Source organism: Parasteatoda tepidariorum, chromosome 3 (assembly GCF_982258835.1).
Source record: "Parasteatoda tepidariorum strain Cologne lab strain chromosome 3, Ptep-v5.0, whole genome shotgun sequence".
Taxonomy (NCBI): domain Eukaryota; kingdom Metazoa; phylum Arthropoda; class Arachnida; order Araneae; family Theridiidae; genus Parasteatoda; species Parasteatoda tepidariorum.
Genome location: NC_141757.1, coordinates 32584759 through 32605143, shown reverse-complemented (window position 1 = coordinate 32605143; position 20385 = coordinate 32584759). Strand labels below are relative to the sequence as shown.

At 30.5% G+C, this 20385-nt stretch overlaps 2 protein-coding genes across 2 annotated transcripts in view; one reads left to right on the top strand and one right to left on the bottom strand.

Annotated features, from left to right (window-relative positions):
• The first annotated feature begins 38 nt into the window (after positions 1 to 38).
• LOC107438391 (uncharacterized) lies at positions 39 to 5204 on the top strand. The gene is made up of 2 exons (XM_071177635.2): positions 39 to 1823; positions 3543 to 5204. Exon 1 carries the CDS (start codon positions 39 to 41, stop codon positions 879 to 881), a length of 843 nt encoding a protein of 280 aa, XP_071033736.1. The 3' UTR covers positions 882 to 1823; positions 3543 to 5204.
• Positions 5205 to 6520: 1316 nt separating this feature from the next.
• Positions 6521 to 20385, bottom strand: part of Nup75 (nuclear pore complex protein Nup75) — a 49765-nt gene continuing 35900 nt past the window's right edge. Inside the window, exons 20-23 of the mRNA XM_043052942.3 lie at positions 19866 to 19966; positions 19301 to 19400; positions 14328 to 14445; positions 6521 to 6707 (exon numbers count right to left, since the gene is read on the bottom strand). Of these exons, the coding sequence (XP_042908876.2) occupies positions 6597 to 6707; positions 14328 to 14445; positions 19301 to 19400; positions 19866 to 19966 (430 nt within the window). The 3' untranslated portion in view covers positions 6521 to 6596. The remainder of the gene's footprint in view (positions 6708 to 14327; positions 14446 to 19300; positions 19401 to 19865; positions 19967 to 20385) is intronic.

The window sequence follows — 20385 nt, the reverse complement described above, 5'->3', positions numbered from 1 at the left end:
TTAGAAGATGTAAACTAATAGTTTGGGATGAGTGCACTATGTCACATAAAGCTGCTTTAGAAGCCCTGGATATCACTATGCAAGACCTTTTAAAAAACAACAAGTGTATGGGAGGTGTAACTTTAGTTTTATCTGGTGATTTTCGACAAACACTTCCTGTAATACAACGTGGGACAAAGACAGATGAAATACATGCATGTATAAAGTCATCTTACATTTGGGCAAATGTTCAAAGACTGCGGCTGAAAACAAATATGCGAGTTCATTTAACAGGACAAGTCTTTGCACAGGAATTTGCCAACAATCTTCTAAGACTTGGAAATGATGATATTAGTGGCGATGAAGAAGGGCTTAAAGCTGTGGAAAATATTGGAAATCGTGCTGCCACAACCGACGAACTCAAAGAAATGGTTTTTCCAAATATTCATGAAAATTACTGCAACCCTCAATGGCTATGTGAAAGAGCTATCCTTTCTCCAACAAATGATATTGTTAACGTGATAAATAACAAACTTTTAAAGAAATTACCTGGTGCTCTGGAAATTTACAAGTCTATCGACGCTGTCATGGAAATAGATCAAGTTGTCAACTATCCAACAGAATTTTTGAACTCATTGGAACGACCTGGAGTGCCGGCACATAAATTAGAATTGAAAATTGGAGCACCAATTATGCTTTTAAGAAATTTTGATCCACCTGCATTGTATAATGGAACAAGATTGATTGTGAAAAAATTGATGCCTAATGTTATTGAAGCTATGATTATAACAGGACATTCTACAGGAAATAGTGGGCTTATTCCTCGCACCCCATCATATCTTCAGACAATCCGTTTCAGTTTAAACGACTTCAGTTTCCTGTTCGACTTAGTTTTGCGATGAGTACAAATAAATCTCAGGGACAATCTTTAAAAGTCGTTGGTCTTGACTTGCAGAAGCCTTGCTTTTCACATGGACAGCTTTGTGTTGACTGCTCAAGAGTTGGTGATGAAAAGAACTTATATTTATTGGCACCAAATGGAAAAACTAAAAATATTGTTTATAAAGAAGTTTTACAAGAATAGGAAGAATTATATACTATCTGTATGCTGACTGACGCAAGTTTTATTTTATTGCTGTTTCTTAAATATGTTATCAACTGAGTTTTAATTTTCAGCTACTGGCCAATGATGATTTCGAAAGCAACTTTTGAATGCTTTTACAATTTCTGAGGCCTTTTTTTTCAAAAAAAAAAAAAAAAAACAAGTCTCAACCTGATAGTTATATTATAGGTTAGGTTACCATAGCAAAGTTACATCTTAAAATTCAAACATCCTCAAGAGCTATAACACATCTGCAGCAGAACTGGATATGAAGACAAAATTGCAGGACAGGAACACTTTAATTGTCCACTAATCTTCAGATTTCCTGCTATGTTTTAAAAAACTTTATTTGTGAAAACCTTTAGCGTGGCGGACAGCTGACCGCCTTAAGCGGCTAGTTTTAAATAAATGTCTGATACCATTGGCTCCATTAGTGGATTCCTTTACGGGTTCATAGTAGCAGGGTGTGAGTCCAATGCCAGCATTTAGAAGCTAGCAAATAAATAAATTTTAAATAAAAGTCTGGTACCATTGGCTCCACTTGTAGATTCCTTTACGGGTCCATAGCAGCAGAGTGTGAGACTGGTACCAAGTGAAGCAGTTCAACGTGGTAGTACTTTACAGAATATTGCAACACATCCACCGTTCTTTTATGGTGACTGAAGATATCTCGGAAACTGACTCCTGGAGCTTTACAGCTTTATGCTTCGATATGTGTTAATATGACGAAGACTGCGAAAAGGTAAGAATAATATTTTACTCCCCATTTTGGTTGCTTACTTCAGAAAGAGAGACCCTTAAGTAAGGAGACATGATAACAGCTTTTTTTTAATTTGAGCTTGTCCTCTTTCCTACCCATCCTTTTTAATTTTTTTCTATGTCACAATTTGTGTCCCAGAAAGGAGTGCTGAATCGGGGTCGAGGTGAAAGGGAAACTTTCGGTGCTTCTTTTTTCTGAAACTTGGGAAAGCCGAAAAACATTTCATTGGCAACAGGGATAATAAGCTGATTCAAAGAGAGATATAGCTTTTGCGTTTCTCCTCTTTCCTATCGAAGCTTTTCTTATGCTTTCAGTGTCTTAAAGTAGGTTCTCCGATTGTGCCTTAGTAACCTGGATCGTGAACATGCAGTTTTATGCTGCCAATCGGAAGGCCTGAAGGAACTCTTAAAAAGGTTCCAGAAAGGAGTGCTGAATCGGGATCGAGGTGAAAAAGAAATTTTCGGTGCTTCTTTTCTCTGTTACACCTACCTCTTGAGTAAGTCGAAAAACGTTTCTTTGACAACAGGGCTAATATAACATATAGAAACAAATAATTAAATTTAAAATAAAAGTCTGGTACTACTGGCTCAACTTGTAGATTTCTTTACGGGTCCATAACAGCAGGGTGTGAGTTCAGTGCCAGCATTTGCAAACAAGCAAATAAATAAATTTTAGATATAAGACTGGTACCATTGACTCCACTTGTGGGTTCCTTTACGGGTCCATAGCAGCCGAGTGTGAGACTGGTTCCAAGTGAAGCAGTCCAACGTGATAGTCCTTTACAGGATATTGCAACACATCCAACGTTCTTTTATGGTTACTGAAGATACCTCGGTAACTGACTCCTAGAGCTTTTATGCTTGGATATGTGTTAATATGACGAAGACTGTGACCAGGTAAGAATTATATTTTACTCCCCATTTTGGTTGCTTACTTCAGAAAAAGAGAGACTCTAGTATGGAGACATGATAACAGCTTTTTTTTCTTTAATTTGAGCTTGTCCTCTTTCCTACCCATCCTTTTTAATTTTTCTCTACGTCACAATTTGTGTTCCAGAAAGGTGTACTGAATCGGGATCGAGGTAAAGGGGAAACTTTCGGTATGGGTAAAGTGTTTAGAATTTTGATGGTGTTTGTACCGCGTAAGTGTTTCCGAGCTGTATTCAACTTGATATGAATTGTATTTAGTTAAAAAAAAATACAATTCTGCAATAAATAGAACAGAAACTCTTAACTTTAACACAAGCCCTAAACACATACAATGCAAACTCTAAACGTAATGCTAACTCCAAACGCAACACAGGCCTCAAATCAAAACAGCACAAGCTTCAACAAACAATATTTAGCACATCTCTTGTCCCGAACATTATACAACACAATTTTCTAACACAATACAATCTCGAAGAAGCACAATACCATGCAAGCCCTCACAAACAAGCTTTAAAACTAGCCTTCACAAACACAACTCTACTCAAAAATAATACAACACAAAACTTAAACATGATGCAACAAAAGTCCCGAATAGGATGCAACACATGCCCCAAGAAACACAATTCTGCAAAACCCCAAACATGATACAACACAATTCCAGCAAACACAGTTTAACACAAGCCCAAAACATGATAAAACACAACTCAACGCAAACCCCAAGCATGATTATAAAAAATTAAAATAATTTCTTCTTTTTTTTTGCTTATATAAGTTTAGTTCCAGAAAGTTGAAGACATCTATAGACTATGATTTTGGCAACCACTGTGCATACCTTTTGAAATCAACACTTTGTTCACATCGTTTCACATGCTTACACGTCGAATCAACACATCGTTTGCAAACGGCAGTCTTCTTTCTAGCGGCAGTTCGTGATGGATGAAGTTGTTCTCGAGTTTGAATTGGATCTATCTACCACTTCCGACTCCTGTGGGACCAGAGATGAAAAATCCTGATAATATGATTTGACCTCCCAGTTCCAGCACCACCGTTGGAGCCCCTGGTTAAGCCACTTTTTCATCCCATATCATCTATTGGATAAACCATTGTTTGCACCATATCACCTACTGCGTCGCCTGGGGACAAACCATTGTTGCGAGTTAGAAATAGTATTAAGTCTATCATTGTGACAGATGTACCAACACGATCACTGGACTCGTGTGCATATGGTCTCTGCAAAAGATGCACGGCATCGTTTGAATTTGAAAGAGACTGTGAAAAACAATCCCCGTGTCATTGGTGCTTCACAAACTGTTTCCCGACATCGTTTAAATTTGACTGTGGAAAAAGATCCCCCTGTCACCAATGCACCTGAAAAGCAAACTGTTTCCACAAACCAGTGTTTCCTGACCAAAACCATTTTTTTTTCTAACTGTTCTTTTGGACGACAGGTAAAATATGCATGAAAAGTGTTTGGATGCATTGTGTATCCAGGAAGTGTATTTAGTTTAACGAGTGGTGTCAAAACCATCTCGTGGGATGGTAAAGTGGATCCTCAGTACTTGTTTGGAGGTGACATTTATTCAAAAGTGGGACTGTAGATGAGGACACCGGACACCCACAACACATGGAAATCTATGGTCGCAAAACTGGACACTATGAAACATTTAAAAGTGATAATTAAAACTGGTTGTTAAAAAGCCTTTAGGAATGTGTGTTTTGTTCCAAGCAGTGCCACCGCTTTAAAGTTGTGATGGGTAGTTATTGTGAGGTGTCACATATTCCATTATTGTTCCACATTAAAACTGCATAAATATATTGTATATATGTATTGTTTCATGTATTGCAGTTCTTAGATGAAGCAAAAATGGGGAGACTTCTTGTGAGGTTTCTCTATTTTTTAGTAAAGTGTAATGCACCAAGATTTGTTTATCCTTATTCAACACTTAAGAAACAAAACATCCCGTTTCATCCGACTGTTTATATATATATATATATACTCTTGACTCTGTGCTTTTACTCAAGGCTGCTTTGATCTTTGCATGAACCTTGTCTACTTTACGATAGTCCTCTTTTTGAATCATGTGGTTTCAACTCAAGCACGGCTCTGAGAATACTGTTGCTGCCCTTGTAGCTTTGAATGAAAGTCTCATGCAGAGATTGACGGATGTCGGTCGATTGTTGGGTATAATCAATCCCTATACTTGGGGGCCTAGATACAGGGACAAGGTCGCTGCAGAAACTATTCCATCCCATCAAAGTAAAACTGTATTTGACTATCTTTTTTTTATAAAAAGAAGAAAAAAACATTACAAAGCAGATGTAAATAAACATCGTGTGGCAACATTTTGTAGAGAGACACGTTTAGAAATGAATTATCCATTAGAAATAAACTTACCGATATGCAATTTTGTGAAATAAAATTTTCAAAATCCTCGCTTTTTCATTAAATTATACATATTATACTATTTAATTATATCAAAGTAAAAACTTTATTAAACAGACATTTTTGGAAATTTTTTACCTCAAGAGCAAATTATGCTGCAGCTTTTTATCAAAGGGTTTACACTGTAAAAACTGTTATGCGTAAAAACTGCTGATGTAAAAGATGCTAATGTTGTTAGAGTCCCTTTAGTGTCTTGCTAACCGTAAAAGGTTTTCTTCTCCTGTAATGTAAATGTGGGTTTGTTCTAACAAAAAATTCTCCTCCAAGGCAAATTTATCCCAATACTTAATCAAGGATATCCCTTATCTTCCGGATCAGGTTCAAACTTACAAGGCCACAGAGTTGAATATTGGTTGTCCTAAACTCAGAATCAAATCGGCTGTTCAAACTTAGTTACAAAATACAGGGTATCTGCTACATTTTAGATTTTCAAATTCATGACTAAACGAAGTTACTACTTTCTCCGACAAAAACAGAATAATATATTTGAAAAGCATTATAATAACATTAATTAAAATGATAGGTATAACCAAAACTGATATACTCTGCATCTTCATATTTATTGATTTTAAATTTAAAAAACAGAGTAAAGAAAGAGTTAAGCAATAAAATAGCTATAAAAAAAATAGCTGAGTAAATAACTTTGTTTTTCTTTTTTTCTGAATTACATTCTAAAGATACTTTTCTTGTTCATCAGAAAAGAAAGAAATACTCCTGATTTTTCTGTTCTCATTTTGGAATAAAAAAAATTTGCCAATGACTGGGTTGCTTCAGCAAGAATTTTAAATTCATAAAATAAAAAAATAAAAATAATAATACATCTGAAATCACAGAAGTTTAACAGATACTCTGCTGTAGAAATGATGTTTTTTCTTTCATTTTTTGAAAGAACACCATAATATAAAAACTTTTCATAATTTTATAAAATATGACGCTGAGTGGGGAATTCCATTTTAAAAATAAAATTTTTCGGCGACATAAATCCATGACTTTCCATGATTTCTTTTAAAAAAAGTTAAAATCATGACAAATTTTGTTAAATACACAAATTCATGACTTTCCATGATTTTTCATGACTTTCCAGGTGCGCGGATACCCTGAAAATAAAATTCAAATACAAAGCATAAAGCAAAATTTTACAAATTGATTCTTGTTGAAGTTAATTCGTCAGGACAAAAAGCCATCCCCAAATGATATAACACATGGAGGGGAAGGGGGTTGTGAAATTGTTACAAGGAGTGAGTGTTCTTTTTTTTTTTTTTTTTTTTTTAGAGCGATCCAAGTTTTCAAGTAACAGACTACAAAAATTCTCCATAAATAATTTAATACAAAAGTATAAAAACATATAAAATTTACAAAGTAAGAAGAAAAAAAAAGCTGTTGTTAAAATTCTTCTTCTGATTCAGAATCAACAGTCTCTACCAGGAAGCAACGAGCTAAGTTTCTAATCAATGCTAGTCTAATTATGTTTTCTTGTTCACTCGGATCCTTAATCTGCAATTCAAAGCAAAATTATTTGAGTAATCATTAAAAAAAAAAATTTTAAATACTTCAATAAATTTATTTTAATGGGTTCAGATCTGATGAAACGAGAATGAAGCGCTTTCACAGACCCACATACTTCCAATAAAAAAAGACCGAGCAATTTTTCTTGTAAAGTCAAGTCTAATTTCATTTAAAAATTGAAATAAAATCATTACTGCAATTAAAATTGCTAAATTATTCAATTTATTATAATTGATAGTACCTAAATATAAAACTAAAATGTTCAGGAAAATCACAAAAATCCCAAATACAAAATACTATCCAGCAAAGTCCAGACGAAAAAATTTCTCAGTTAGCCAAGTTTGATTTCATTTAAAAGTTCAAATAAAACTATTATTGTAATTAAATTTGCTAAAATTTTCAATTCATTATTATTGATAGTACCGTAATATACAATAATAAAATGTTTAGGACAAAAAACTTTGCAAAACTAACCAAAACATACAAAATACTATCTAGCAAACTCCAGATGACAAGTTTACACCCATATATATATGTATATACCAACATTTCGGTTCACTATAACCGGGAGTTCACTATATCCGTTACGCAGGCAATTTAATTCATGGTTCCTTAAATCCTCCCTTTTATTACACATTATTCAAATAAATGACTGAAAAATATTATGTAGCAGCAAAAAATGTGCTATTTTTTAATTTCTCTTCTTGTGTACAAAAAAAATTAGTGGTAATCTCTTGCTGATGAGCAAACCTCAACATAAGATATGGAAACACTTCCTGACTCTCAGATAATTTTTCCTGAATTTCTGTTATTCCGCTTTTTAAACCTGTCTAACCTAACATATTTTAGGACATAAAAGTAGAATCATAAAATCGCTTAACAAATTAATCGACATTTGTTAAGATACTGCGGCTTCTTCTAAAGCTGAACCACTTCAGTAATGCTTCTTCAACATCATTGTGATCTGCTTTTCTCAACTTTTTTTGGCATCTTTTTCATGAGCAGAAATTATTAACTGCCAATTTTTTCATCTGTTACAAACTGCAGATTTGGATAGTTTATATTCTCTGCAAATATTAGCTTGATTGCATCCATCTTAATTTTTCTGATTATGCCCATTTTATCATCAATGAAGAACGTTTTACGTTTACTGTTCGCCATAGTTAAATTTGAGACACTTGTTTGCAGGCTTTTTTAAACTGAACTGAGAGCAAAAAGGAGTTGAAATGAGGGCCTTATCAACACATATTAGTGTTCAACCATTTGACCAATAATGACTCATTCCCTATGACAAAAAATGCATATTGATCCCACTGACATCTTACAGGTGCACCATCATCTGCCTGGGTTGGAAACATTTGCTAGGTTTGTTTAGGGATGGGAAAGTGAGAAAAAAGAAGCAAACAAGAAAAAATGCTTATCGCTACATTCCCCTCTATAGATGGTTTTAAAAATCGGTGTACGTATTTATTTTGAAGTAGAAATTACAAAAAATGACGAAAAAAATCAGTCAAAGACAGAAAAAAGTTCATTATATCCAACTTCCTCACTTTTTTGGTTCACTATATCCACAAAAAATAACATTTTACGTGTATAGCAAGGCACGGGACCGAACATTTCGTTCACTATATCCAGGAGTTCACTATAAACCGTGTTCACTATAGCGGGGTTTGACTGTATATATATAAACAGTTTACACGTTTAAATACTCTGAATCTAATAAAAAATAATGATTCTCAGAACAGACAGCACATGTTAAAGGTCCACCCTCAGTGAGACATTCGAAAATATAGCAGGCACTAACCACCATCTAAAGTTGTTCAAAAATTGAAATAAAACATTCCAAATTAAAATCACATATGTGTGATTTTAGGCTTTTACATGACACTGTGAGCCATAAAGGAAGAAAGCGTCAATATGTGGCGGAAAGTCCTTGCATTGGTTATGGAAGTTGAGCGAGAGGGATACCAGCTCAGGTGCCAACCACTTAATCTGACCAGGGTCAAAATTCTGTGGCATTCTCTACCATGATCTTTAAAAGGTAGACCTCTAAAAATGGGTCTTGGTCATAGTTGGGTGATGATGATGGTCTGGAAGGGGTTCATAAATTAAAATAGAAATTTTAAAAACTATTACTGAAAAGGAGAAGCTTTATTTTTGTCACTATTTAAAGAACCTAAAGCACACCTTTTTTAAAAGACTTGGTTGGGATTTTGGATTGAAATACTATTATGGAAGTAATGCATCTTACACATTTTGAATTACATGTAACAAAACAAAATCTTTTTTTGAAGATTTAAAAAGTATAAACTTATATTTTTTTTAAAATTTTATTCTTTTACTTTGTTTTGTTGGTTATATCAGAAAGTACTCGCCAATTCAATTGGCAACAAAAGGGAGATAAATTATCCCTAGTAGCAAAAAGACTTGGGCCCTCCTCAGACCAATACTCAGGAATCTTTGTTCAATAAGATTTCAGGGGGCAGTTATTTTACGATATTGGCCCTATATAGAATTGTCTGATTCACCCCTATATTTTACAGCCACTTCACAACTAATATCAGTCCTACATAGACAGGGTGTGTAGCCAGATTTTTCAACAAAAACTAAGCCCCTTTTAAGTACTTTTTAAGGATCTGTAGTAATTAGGATCTGTACAGTAATAAAAATTATTTTTTTCTATTGTTAAAATTTCTCAATTTATAAACATAAAATCAATAAAATTCCAAAACATTTTCTAAAACATTAATTAATCGTAATAAAATAACTAGTTCCTAATAAATATTCAGAGAAAATTGAGAAAATTATGCATTTTTTGTAATTTAGAATGACAATTGACACGGCAAATAAAAAATCTCTTTTTAAAAGGTAGAAAGTTAAGAACTTTTTATAAACCCTGAATAAAAAAAAAACACCTTTAAGGGCTTTTAAGAAACGTAAATAAAAAATAAGCACCTTTAAGCACTTTTTAAAAACGCTACGCACCCTGATAGAATTGTCTGATTTACCTTATATTTTACAGCAACTTAACAACCAGTATCAGCCCTATATAGTATATAGGCCGATATTGGCGTATATTTAAAAATCTAGACATCCCAATATGGGTCCCTGGGTGCAATGTTCATGTAGGACCTATACTGAGCCAATTTTGAACCCCGTGGCAGAAACACGGCGACACAGCGACATTGTCGCAGAAAGCGACTGAGTTCTTGCAGAAAGATTTTTTTTATTTGGAAAATAAAAATTTTTGGTTTGCCACAAGCAAAAGTTCTCAAAAAAGATTCTGCAGAAACAGAAGCTGTTTTACCAAAAAAAAAAAAAAAAAAAAAAAAAAAAAAAACATTTTCTACAGAAACAAAAAATTTCTGCAGATGCAATAATGGTTCTGCAAAATTTTTTTCTTACAGAATTGTTTGAAATATTTTTTTTCTAGCGTACCGCAGAAGGAAAAAGCACTCGTAATTCTCCGTTAATCTCCAACACAAACAGTTACTGGATAAATAGGGGAGAATTTTTTTCCCCTTTATTAAGCTATTCTTCGAAATTTGTCAACTTCAGCCTCAATCGCTGGCGCAGTAATTTGCTTTGTTTTCTTATGAGAACAGAGCATTTTATATTTTTTGCACTTATGTGGAAAATTTCATGCGTAAAAAGATTCTGTTTTTAAAAAAATCATGTCTAGCGAAAAGGTTATTTGTTGCAATTGTGAAGTCACAATAATCAAAAAAAATTTGAAAACTGATTTTTCAAAGCGGCATACCGAAGAAGAAATAAGATGGAAGTCGACAACATCTAGCGATGTCTGAGATTTTTTTTCTGGAAAGCGACAGGAAAAGAAGCTTCCCACACTACTAATATTGAAAAAAAAAAAAAAAAGTTCTAGATTCGAATCAAATATTTTTACTAGTAGCGATATCGATAGTAAGGATGAGACAGCATTTCCAACAAATCAAGAAATTTTAGAAGCAGTAAAAAGTAAAAAATGACTGTATATATATATATATATATATATTTTTGTAAAGATAAAATGCCTATATCCTTTGAATTAAGTCGTCGATAAAAAAAGAAAGAAAAATCGCAATCTAACGATAAATGAAATAAAGCCTGAAAGATATCTCCCTATCTACGATTTTTTGGCATGCGAATTAAAGCCAGATTGGTGGAAAATATTTACTGGTGAAACACTTTCAAACAGGTTTCTATACGCATGCGAAAAAAATTGCATCCAATGAGTATGCCTCTACTACCGATGTTTCAGTACTGATAAAGACTATTTCGTTTCGAGATGTTGAAAATACTTAAGCATATTGAGTCGGAAACCGCTTCTGTATACTTCGTGTGGAATCAATGCTATATATTTACACAATACAGTGCGAAATCACAAGCGCTGTGTATTTTTTTCGTTCTGAACTTAATCTGATCACGAAAAAAGTGTTATTTACCGCCTTTTTTTAAAAAGAAAATCTTTCAATAAGTCAGTACAATATTAATCGAATCTAATTAATCTATAATTAATTAGATAAAATTAATTAGATAAAATTAATTAGATGTAGAAAAAATTGAAACAAACATTGCTTTAATTTTTTTGCTTTTAGAATTCGGTTATAGTCAATTCTATTTTATTATTTTGATTACTCAACTTCAATATTAATTTTTTCACCTGATTTGTTTCTGTACCTGATATAACTACTATAATGAAACATTAAACCATACTGTTTTAAACTGCTTTAATAATTTAATTTTGATATTGTTTTAAACTGATACTTCAAATTCAGTTATCTTGTTTTATAAATTTAATCTTTTTGTCCATTCTTAGCTATTTCTATAAGTTCTGTCTTATTACAGGTTCTGGGTAATCTTTACTAGTAAGCATTTTTGTCTGCAGATCTATACATTTATAACTTTTCGTTATTATCGAAGATTATGCAAATTTATACTTAAACAATTTAAACTTATTAAGAAATGTAAACTTATATTATGAAATTAAGAAGAAAAAAATCTACACAGTTTTATTCTATGCATTTAGACTTATTTTATAAACACGAATTTCATCTATTATTATAAATTCATTACACATACATTTATAACGATAAAAATATCTTGCAGAAAAATATAGGTTCTAATTAGGTTTGTCGCAGAAAGTCAGAAAAAATTCTGCCACAGGGATTTTGAATTGAACTGGGGTCAAAGTAAAATTGTTGCTAGAGATGCTTTCCAACATTTAACTGCAACTACAGTGTAACGTCCCATATCCGGACGTCCCTTTCCCGGAAGGGTCGATTTCCCGGACACTTTTTAACAATCAAAATAAACAAACATCTCTCCATCTTCCCCTTTCCTAAAAAAAAATAAATAAATAAAAAAAAAAGATCTTTTGACACATTTTCTCTTTTTCTAGCTTGCACTGAACCTCTGATTTATGCATCGAACCCATAAATCACCAGAAAGGGGAAGTGAAGATCTACCGAGACCATTGAGTGACCGTTAGTGACGCTCCTCCCTTGGAATGTAGGAAAAAGAGGGAGATTTGTTTTCAAAAGACCGCAACTCAGTCTCCTCCCCCCCTCCTTTCCCATGTAGGTGGCTAGTAAAAGAGGCATTTCCTGGAACCTTTTTATTGAAAGAAGAAATACTGTGGAAAAGGGTAAACGGGGCAAGCGTTAAGGAGGAGGGGGAGTCAGAACGGAAAATTTGAATAGGTCTAAAAGTATACACGTCCTTGAGAAATAAAACATTCGTTCTTCCCCATACCATGTAATATTTAGGAGGCGGGGGGAAAGGGGGTAACATTCTATCTTTAGCAGATTCTTTCAGTTATAAAAGAAAAAATAAAGAGAACCAGATCAGCGTGTCCCGCCTTTATGCTTGATTGATAGCCAATGCTTGGAGAGAAAACAATAATTTGTTACTTCCCACCCTCAACTTAAATGATCTCCTCTTTACACTTATTTTCTTTCACAAATAAGGAGGAAATGAATTTTTCTCCTCCATCTACCCACCTTAATGAATGATGGGAATTTCCCTTTCTTGCTTGAATCATTCTAGTTAAAAATGGCGGATTATTATTTTCATATGTCAATTTTTTTTAGTTTTCTATATTTTAAGCAATAATATTTTTTTTCTAATATTTCATATTTTATTGATTAGATATTCTAATACTAAAACATTATTCCCCTTAAAAATAATGTTTATTTATTTTTTGCTTCTTAGATTTATATCATTTTAAGCTTTGTTCCAGAATTTCCTCTTCCTGCTTGAATCGTTCTAGTTCAAAATGGCGGATTAATATTTTCGTAATTGTTACATTTTTTTCGTTTTCCATATTTTCAGCAATAATATTTTTTTTCTAATATTTTATATTTGATTGATTAGATATTCTAATACTAAAACATTATTCCCCTTAAAAATAATGTTTATTTATTTTTTGCTTCTTAGATTTAGATCATTTTAAGCTTTGTTCCAGAATTTCCCCTTCCTGCTTGAATCGTTCTAGTTCAAAATGGCGGATTAATATTTTCGTAACTGTTAAATTTTTTTCGTTTTCCATATTTTCAGCAATATTTTTTTTTCTAATATTTTATATTTGATTGATTAGATATTTTAATCCTAAAACATTATTCCCCTTAAAAATAGTGTTTTATTTTTTGCTTCTTAGATTCAGATCGTTTATTAAATCATTTTAAGCTTTGTTTACCTTGGGGGTGTATTATATGGAAAAATCTATTATACGGACTTCTGGATGTCCCACCGATTCCGGATACGCTACTTTACACTGTTGTATAATGGATGAAACACAATCCAGTTTAAATTTTTTAACACTCTAATTCATTCTAGTGGTCAAAAATTCACACAAAAAAATAAATTCTGCAATTAAGGGTCAGAAAAAGATTGCAATTTATATTGCAATTCAACCTAGAACTTTGGTAAAAAATTAGACAATCTGACAAGTCGGAAAGTAGAAAATATTTTGATTGACCCTTTGGCACAAAATACTGATTGTAGGGGGTCAGACAATAATTGAAACTTGTACTCTTATCAAGAACAAAGCTCCAAATTACATTTAAGCACATCAAATAGTAGGAGGATAGTCAGAATTAAAATAGCTGATAAACTCTATTTGGCGATAAAATACAATGAAACCTGTCTATGTTGATCACTAGTGGTGTCTTGCTTTTGTGGTAAACTTATTTACAGATTGGAATGAAACATTGTTTTTTATTATCATTAATTATATAGTTGGATTCAAACACACCATCAAAATTTAGGTTGATGTTACTAAATATTTTTTATTAGTTTTGTGATTAATTTCACAATGTTGATTAATACAGATTAATTAATTTTCTTTTCATTTATTATCTCTTAACAAGAACAGGTATTCAGATAATTAATAAAATAATTATTTTCTTTTTTACCTTTGGAGACAAGCAAGTTAATAGATATAAAAAAGTGTAATATTTATTTTTCATAAACTTGGGGTTTGTTAGTTGTTGAAATGCTAGAATTTATTTTGTAATCACTTTATTCAAAGGGGGAAAAAAAGTCATTAGAATGCAAAATTGGGTAACTTTGAGACTAAGACTCAACTTTTTACATAAAGGTTAAACTTACTGTATTTTTCTTAGATTCTTCTAAACATTCCATGAGGCGATAGGTATCTTTCTGAGAGAATATTGAAACTGGAGCTTCCAATAAAGGGAGTGCATCCAGAAGCAGAATCAATTGAAAACTAGAAAGAAAGAAATAGTTTGAATTTTGTTTTTATAGCAAACACAATGATAATAATAAATTAAGGATATTCTTAGAACAGATAACATGACTTGCAGAAACGTTATTAATATAAAACCAAAACCCAATCATAAAATAAAGTAGATTTTATTCAAAAATTAACAATCATTCTCCTAATTTTTTTTTCATGCAATACACAGAAATAATTGTGAGCCCAGCTCAAAAATCCTGAAAATCGCATGAGTAAAAATCAAATTGCTTGAGTAATTAATGACGCATTTCAAAAAATTTATGTCTTTATAAAATGAAATTACTAACAGGGATCTGCCCAGGCCAAATTTACTACCGTTTAGCGGTACCTTCACAAATTCAACTTTAGGAAAAACGGTACTTTCACAAAATACTTTTTCTTAAAATTTAATTTTTTTATCCTGTAAGAAATGATAAATCCTTATTTTTGTGTTGATTTTTTAATATTATTTTTAATTTTCACAAATTATGCCTACATTTTCACAAAATAGGTACCTCTCAGAAAAACCTAGACAGACCCCTGACTAATATTTTCATAACATGAAATTTTAAATAAATTATATGCAGCATAATTTAAATGAATAATTATGTATTAATTTACTTTTGTCACAAATGATATTTATTATTATTATACACATAACTATAATTTTCCTAGAAAAGAAAAAAGCAAGAGTTTGAATTGAACAATTAGAAAAAAAAATTTACCAGCTTTTTTTCTCTTTCTTCTTAATATTTCTTATTTTTCTTAAAACATACTTAAAATTTTACATATACCTATGAAAGACCTGGAGAAACAATTAATAAAACTTATAAATATGTCTTTCGTTCTCGAGTCGATGATCAGAATAACCATTTACAGATAAAAAATGCAAATTAATCTTGAAAATAAACTTTAAGTATAAAAAACCATATAAAAAATAAAATAAACTGTATTTTTAGTTCCACAGTTGAAAATGGAGTTCTGAAGTATCTACCAGAGAAAATATTTACAGAAAATGAAAGTTGCATAATAAAATTCATACTTCTAATAATTTTAAATAAATCATACAAGATTTTTTATACTTGAATTCAGTTGCAGCATTAATATCAAACCAAAACTATACATTCAGCTTTAACTTATACAGTACATCAGATCTGATAATTGCAATGAATCAATAAAAGGGAAAATAAGACTAGGGGAATTTACAGTGCAACAATAAAAAACTATTTGTTTATATCTTCAAAGTTATTTAAAAAAATAATAAAAATATATAAATAATCTGTGTAAAATTAAAATTTTAATTAATGTAAGAACTTTTTTGAAAACAAAAACACAATAAACAATTAAAATACCCAATACATAAGCAACGCTTAAAATATTAATTAGACAAAATAAAATTTAAAAAAAATAATATTACAATAAAATTGTAAAAATACTAATTGAAATAATAAATAAAAATTTATGTAAAAAAAATTAAAAAAGCATATTTATAACATCAAATAACGAACCATACTAAAAAGAAATTAACAAATCAACAGACAAGCTTTATCAACATAAATCAACAGACTAACAAAAAAATAAATAAATAAAGGATAAAATCACAGTGTTTTAGTCTTAGCTAAAAAATAAATAAATTATCCTAAAATATGAAACAAAGCTGCAATATACGAAAAAGTAAATGGAAAACTTAATAAATAAAAACTTAATAATAAAAATAAATAAACAAAGAAATAAAAGAACAACTTTTCAAAAACTAAGTGATCCAAAAAAAATATTGTTTAATAAAAATATTACACAATAATCTGTAATAAATCAAAATTAAATTGTACTTAACTCATAAACGTTTGTAAGAACAGAAGGGAAAAAAATGAAAATAAAACTATAGAAATGCAATAAGTCAACATTTTCTATTTAAAAAAAAAAAAAATTATAAATAAGATCGATAAATAGATAAAAAAATATATATAAATTACGATGGTAAAATGAAATTAATAATAAATAACTAAAAAAAAAACTTTTTTTCATGATAAATACTAAACTAATACAAAAAGTAATTAACAGATATTTAAACAAATTGGAGTTATTTAATTATTCAAGTAAAGCCTAAATTTAATAAACTAAATAAAACCAACTTACAAAAAATGAAAACATTTTAAAATCACCTAATTAACTAATACAAAATAAAATTAATGATTAAAACAATTCCCACTGCGTACAATCCCTGTCGTGAAGAGAAATAAATTAAACGATTAAAACAATTAAAAATTATTATAATGTAAATAAATAAAATTAATAGGTAAAGTTTAATTGCAACCGCAGCACTTTTTATTGTACTTAAATTCAATTTACAATATTAAAACGTAAGGTATTTACAATACTTACAAAGGCAGAACTAATGAATAGCAATACCATAGATATTAAAAAAAAATTATATATTATAAAAAGCTGAAAATATTAAATGAAAAAAGTTTGAAAAAAGTTATATCACGGTGTGTGATATAGATTATGGCCAAAATTGTGACAAGCGCCAAAATAAAGATCAAATTAAAAAAATAACGAGAAAAAAAAGCAATTAAACAGTAACAATAAAGAAGTTTCATATTTAAGTATAACAAAAGTACAACACAGAGTTATCGATCGACGGGGTAATTATGATAGTGTCGACGGGGTAATTAGAAAATCTCATTTGGAAAATATCGCTAAATAAATTAGTTGTTATTAAAGAAAGAAACCCATTTCTTAGTCTATCAATTTACTTAGTTCTACAGTGTAACGTCCCATATCCGGACGTCCCTTTTCCGGAAGGGTCGATTTCCCAGACACTTTTTAACAATCAAAATAAACAAACATTTCTTCATCTCCCCCTCTCCTTTAAAAAAAAAAAAAAAACGAAGTCTTTTAACAGGTTTTTCCCTTTCTCAGCTTCTAGAGATCTATGCATTGAACACATAAATCAACAAAAAAGAGAACAGAAGATCTACTAAGACCATGACGCTCCTCCTCTGGAATGCAGGAAAAGGGGGGGGGGAGATTTGTTTTCAAAAGAGCACAACTGAGTCCCCTCCCTCCCCCTTCTTTCCTATGCAGCTGGCTAGTAAAAGAGGCATTTCCTGGAACCTTTTTTTTTAGTGTCAGGGGAAGAAGAAATACTGTGAAAAAGGGTAAACACAGCAAATGTTAAATTGGAGGGGGAATCCCCTTTAGTCACACAAGAAAAAATAAAGAGAACCCAATCAGCATGCCACGCCTGTATGCTTGATTGATAGCCAATGATGGGAGAGAAAATAAGAATTTGTCACTACCCCGCCCTCAACTTGAATGATAAGTAAGGAGGAAATGAATTTTTCTTCCCCACCTTAATGAATGACGGGAATTTCCCCTTCTTGCTTGAATCGTTCTAGTTCAAAATGCCGGAGAGAGCAATTAATGTTTTCATAACTGTGAATTTTTTTCGTTTTCTATATTTATTTTTAAAATAGCAATAATTATTTTTTTTCTAATATTTTGTTTATGATTGATTAGATATCATTCTAATACTAAAACATTATTGCCCGAAAAATAATGTTTATTTTCTGCTTCTTAGATTCAGATCATTTTAAGCTTTGTTTACCTTGGAGGTCAATTATACGAAAAAATCAAATATACGGACTTCGGAAAGTCCCGCCGATTCCGGATACGCAACTTTCCACTGTATTTACAATGCAACAAATGTGTGAATAACACACGTTGTCTCTTTAAAAAAAAAAAAACATTCCAATATTTTTGAGGTAGAAGCGCACAGTTATAAATAAATTTAATAATAGCAAATAAAGAAAGGTTTCACATTTAAATTTATTGATTTAATTATATCATTTGCAATGTCTGGACATATTACAGAGTCATCGCTTATCACAGCACTTGTGATAGTGTCGAAATAAAAATCTGATATTGATAAGTTGACCAGTTAAGAACTTAAGAAAAAATTCTAAATTAAGAAAAAGTTTCCTATTCAAATTAGTTTATTTAGTATCAATTAGGATGGCCAGATGAACACAATAAGTAAATAAAGAAATAAATTAATAATAATAAAAAACAATGAATTAATTGAATAAAGTATACTTCATCGACAAATAAATTGCATGTTTGATTCCATATTTATGAGGTGCAGTCATACCTTTAAATGCACTAGTAATAGTATAAATAAACAAACTGCGTGAACAAATTCTAATTGAAATGAGAAATTTAGAGATCAACGATATTCTAGAGAACAAAAAAAAAAAAAAAATATTAATTAAAGAGGGATCTGTTGACACTGCTCTCAGCTTGCCAACAAAGAATGAGAAAGCCTTCCTGAGAAAATATCAAAGATAAATAAATAAATAAAAAAACAAAATAAAATTTAAATAAAAAATTTTGTTTGCCAATATTAAATTTTTAATATAACTTGCAATGAAACATAACTTGAAACTTCTGTACTTTGGAACTCCGAAAACGTGCAGATCACTGTTAATAAAAGATCCGGAAGTCCGGATTTTTTCCGGAGCACAATCATCTCTGAATACGTAAGATATAGCCCCACATATAATTTTAGAGATTTTTTAACATTGAATAAACTAAAGGAAAAAAAACACAAGAACAATATTACATTCACTGAAAAATACATATTTCAAGTCAGCAATATTTAATGGACATTTTAAAATAAGTTTTAATTATAATCCTAAGTTTATAGCTTTGAATAGTAAAAGATATAAATTCATTTTAAATAATTGTAGTATATTCTTAAATAACTAGCAAAGTTAAAAAAAAAAAAAATTCATGGTAAATGGAAAAAAAAAAAAAAAATGAATATAAAATAATTTCTTTTTACTTTGGTGGAGCTAATCCTGATGCTATCAAAGAAATCAGTAACGTTGCAGCTGCCTTTAAATCTTGGTCTTCATACAATTTATGGAATTCACAATATTTTCCTGAAATTATTATTATTTTTTATTTGAAAGAGAACCACAAAATTCATATAAAAACAAAAACATGCACAATACTATAACTAATAGTTTCTAATTTGACAAAATGTAATAAATAGATTAGTAAAAGAATTAGTAACATTAATCTCAGCAATTTTGTTTGCACACTGACACATCAAAAATTGCGGACATGATAAAAACTTACAACACATTAACCGAGACCAGTAATTTTTTAGAGCAGCAAAAAAATAGCACTCGAAGATTTATGTAAGCAAAATTATAGCCAAACTTTACTATAAAAGAATTCTCTCTTTCTTCTTTATTAATAACTGAAGGTGTAAAAAGGTAGAGAATTCATATTTTAAATAGGGACCTGAATATAGTAAAATGGGTCATATTTTTAAAAAAAAATCAACTGATTTAATAACTAATCAGTTAACTGATATGGATAAATTATAGTTTAGTTCTTACCAACAAATGTCAACTTATCACTGACCAGCATACAAGAGCCCATGTTTCTAAAAATTTCAAAGCCTTCACCTTTTCCACGATCAGCATAATCTTTCAGCCACCTATTAAGTTAAAATACATTGTTTTTTTTTTTTTTAATGAATACAAATTTGCTTACATACAAATTATTAATAGATAAAAAAAAAGTTTTTTAATTGGAATTCCATTTCTACATAATTCATACAGTTTAACTTTTTCAATTTTACACATCAGCATTTAGATTAATTAATAACCAATACAATTAAAAACTAATAAAATATTACAAAATCAGAGATAAAAATAGATTAATACTAATTACGACCCTTAATGTGCAAAAATGTTTATTTAATTTTTTTTCAAGAATTCTATTCTATATGTACGCAGAGGTACCAACTTTCTATACTAGCTCTCAGTAATCAAAAGTTGAATAATACAGAAATATAAACAATTAGCGTTTACAAAATTCAAATTAGAGCAATTTTAAGGAGTAAAATTAAATTGC

Excerpts from the sequence above, each read along its gene's own strand:
- LOC107438391 (XM_071177635.2), top strand. The coding sequence starts at position 39 with ATGTCACATAAAGCTGCTTTAGAAGCCCTGGATATCACTATGCAAGAC.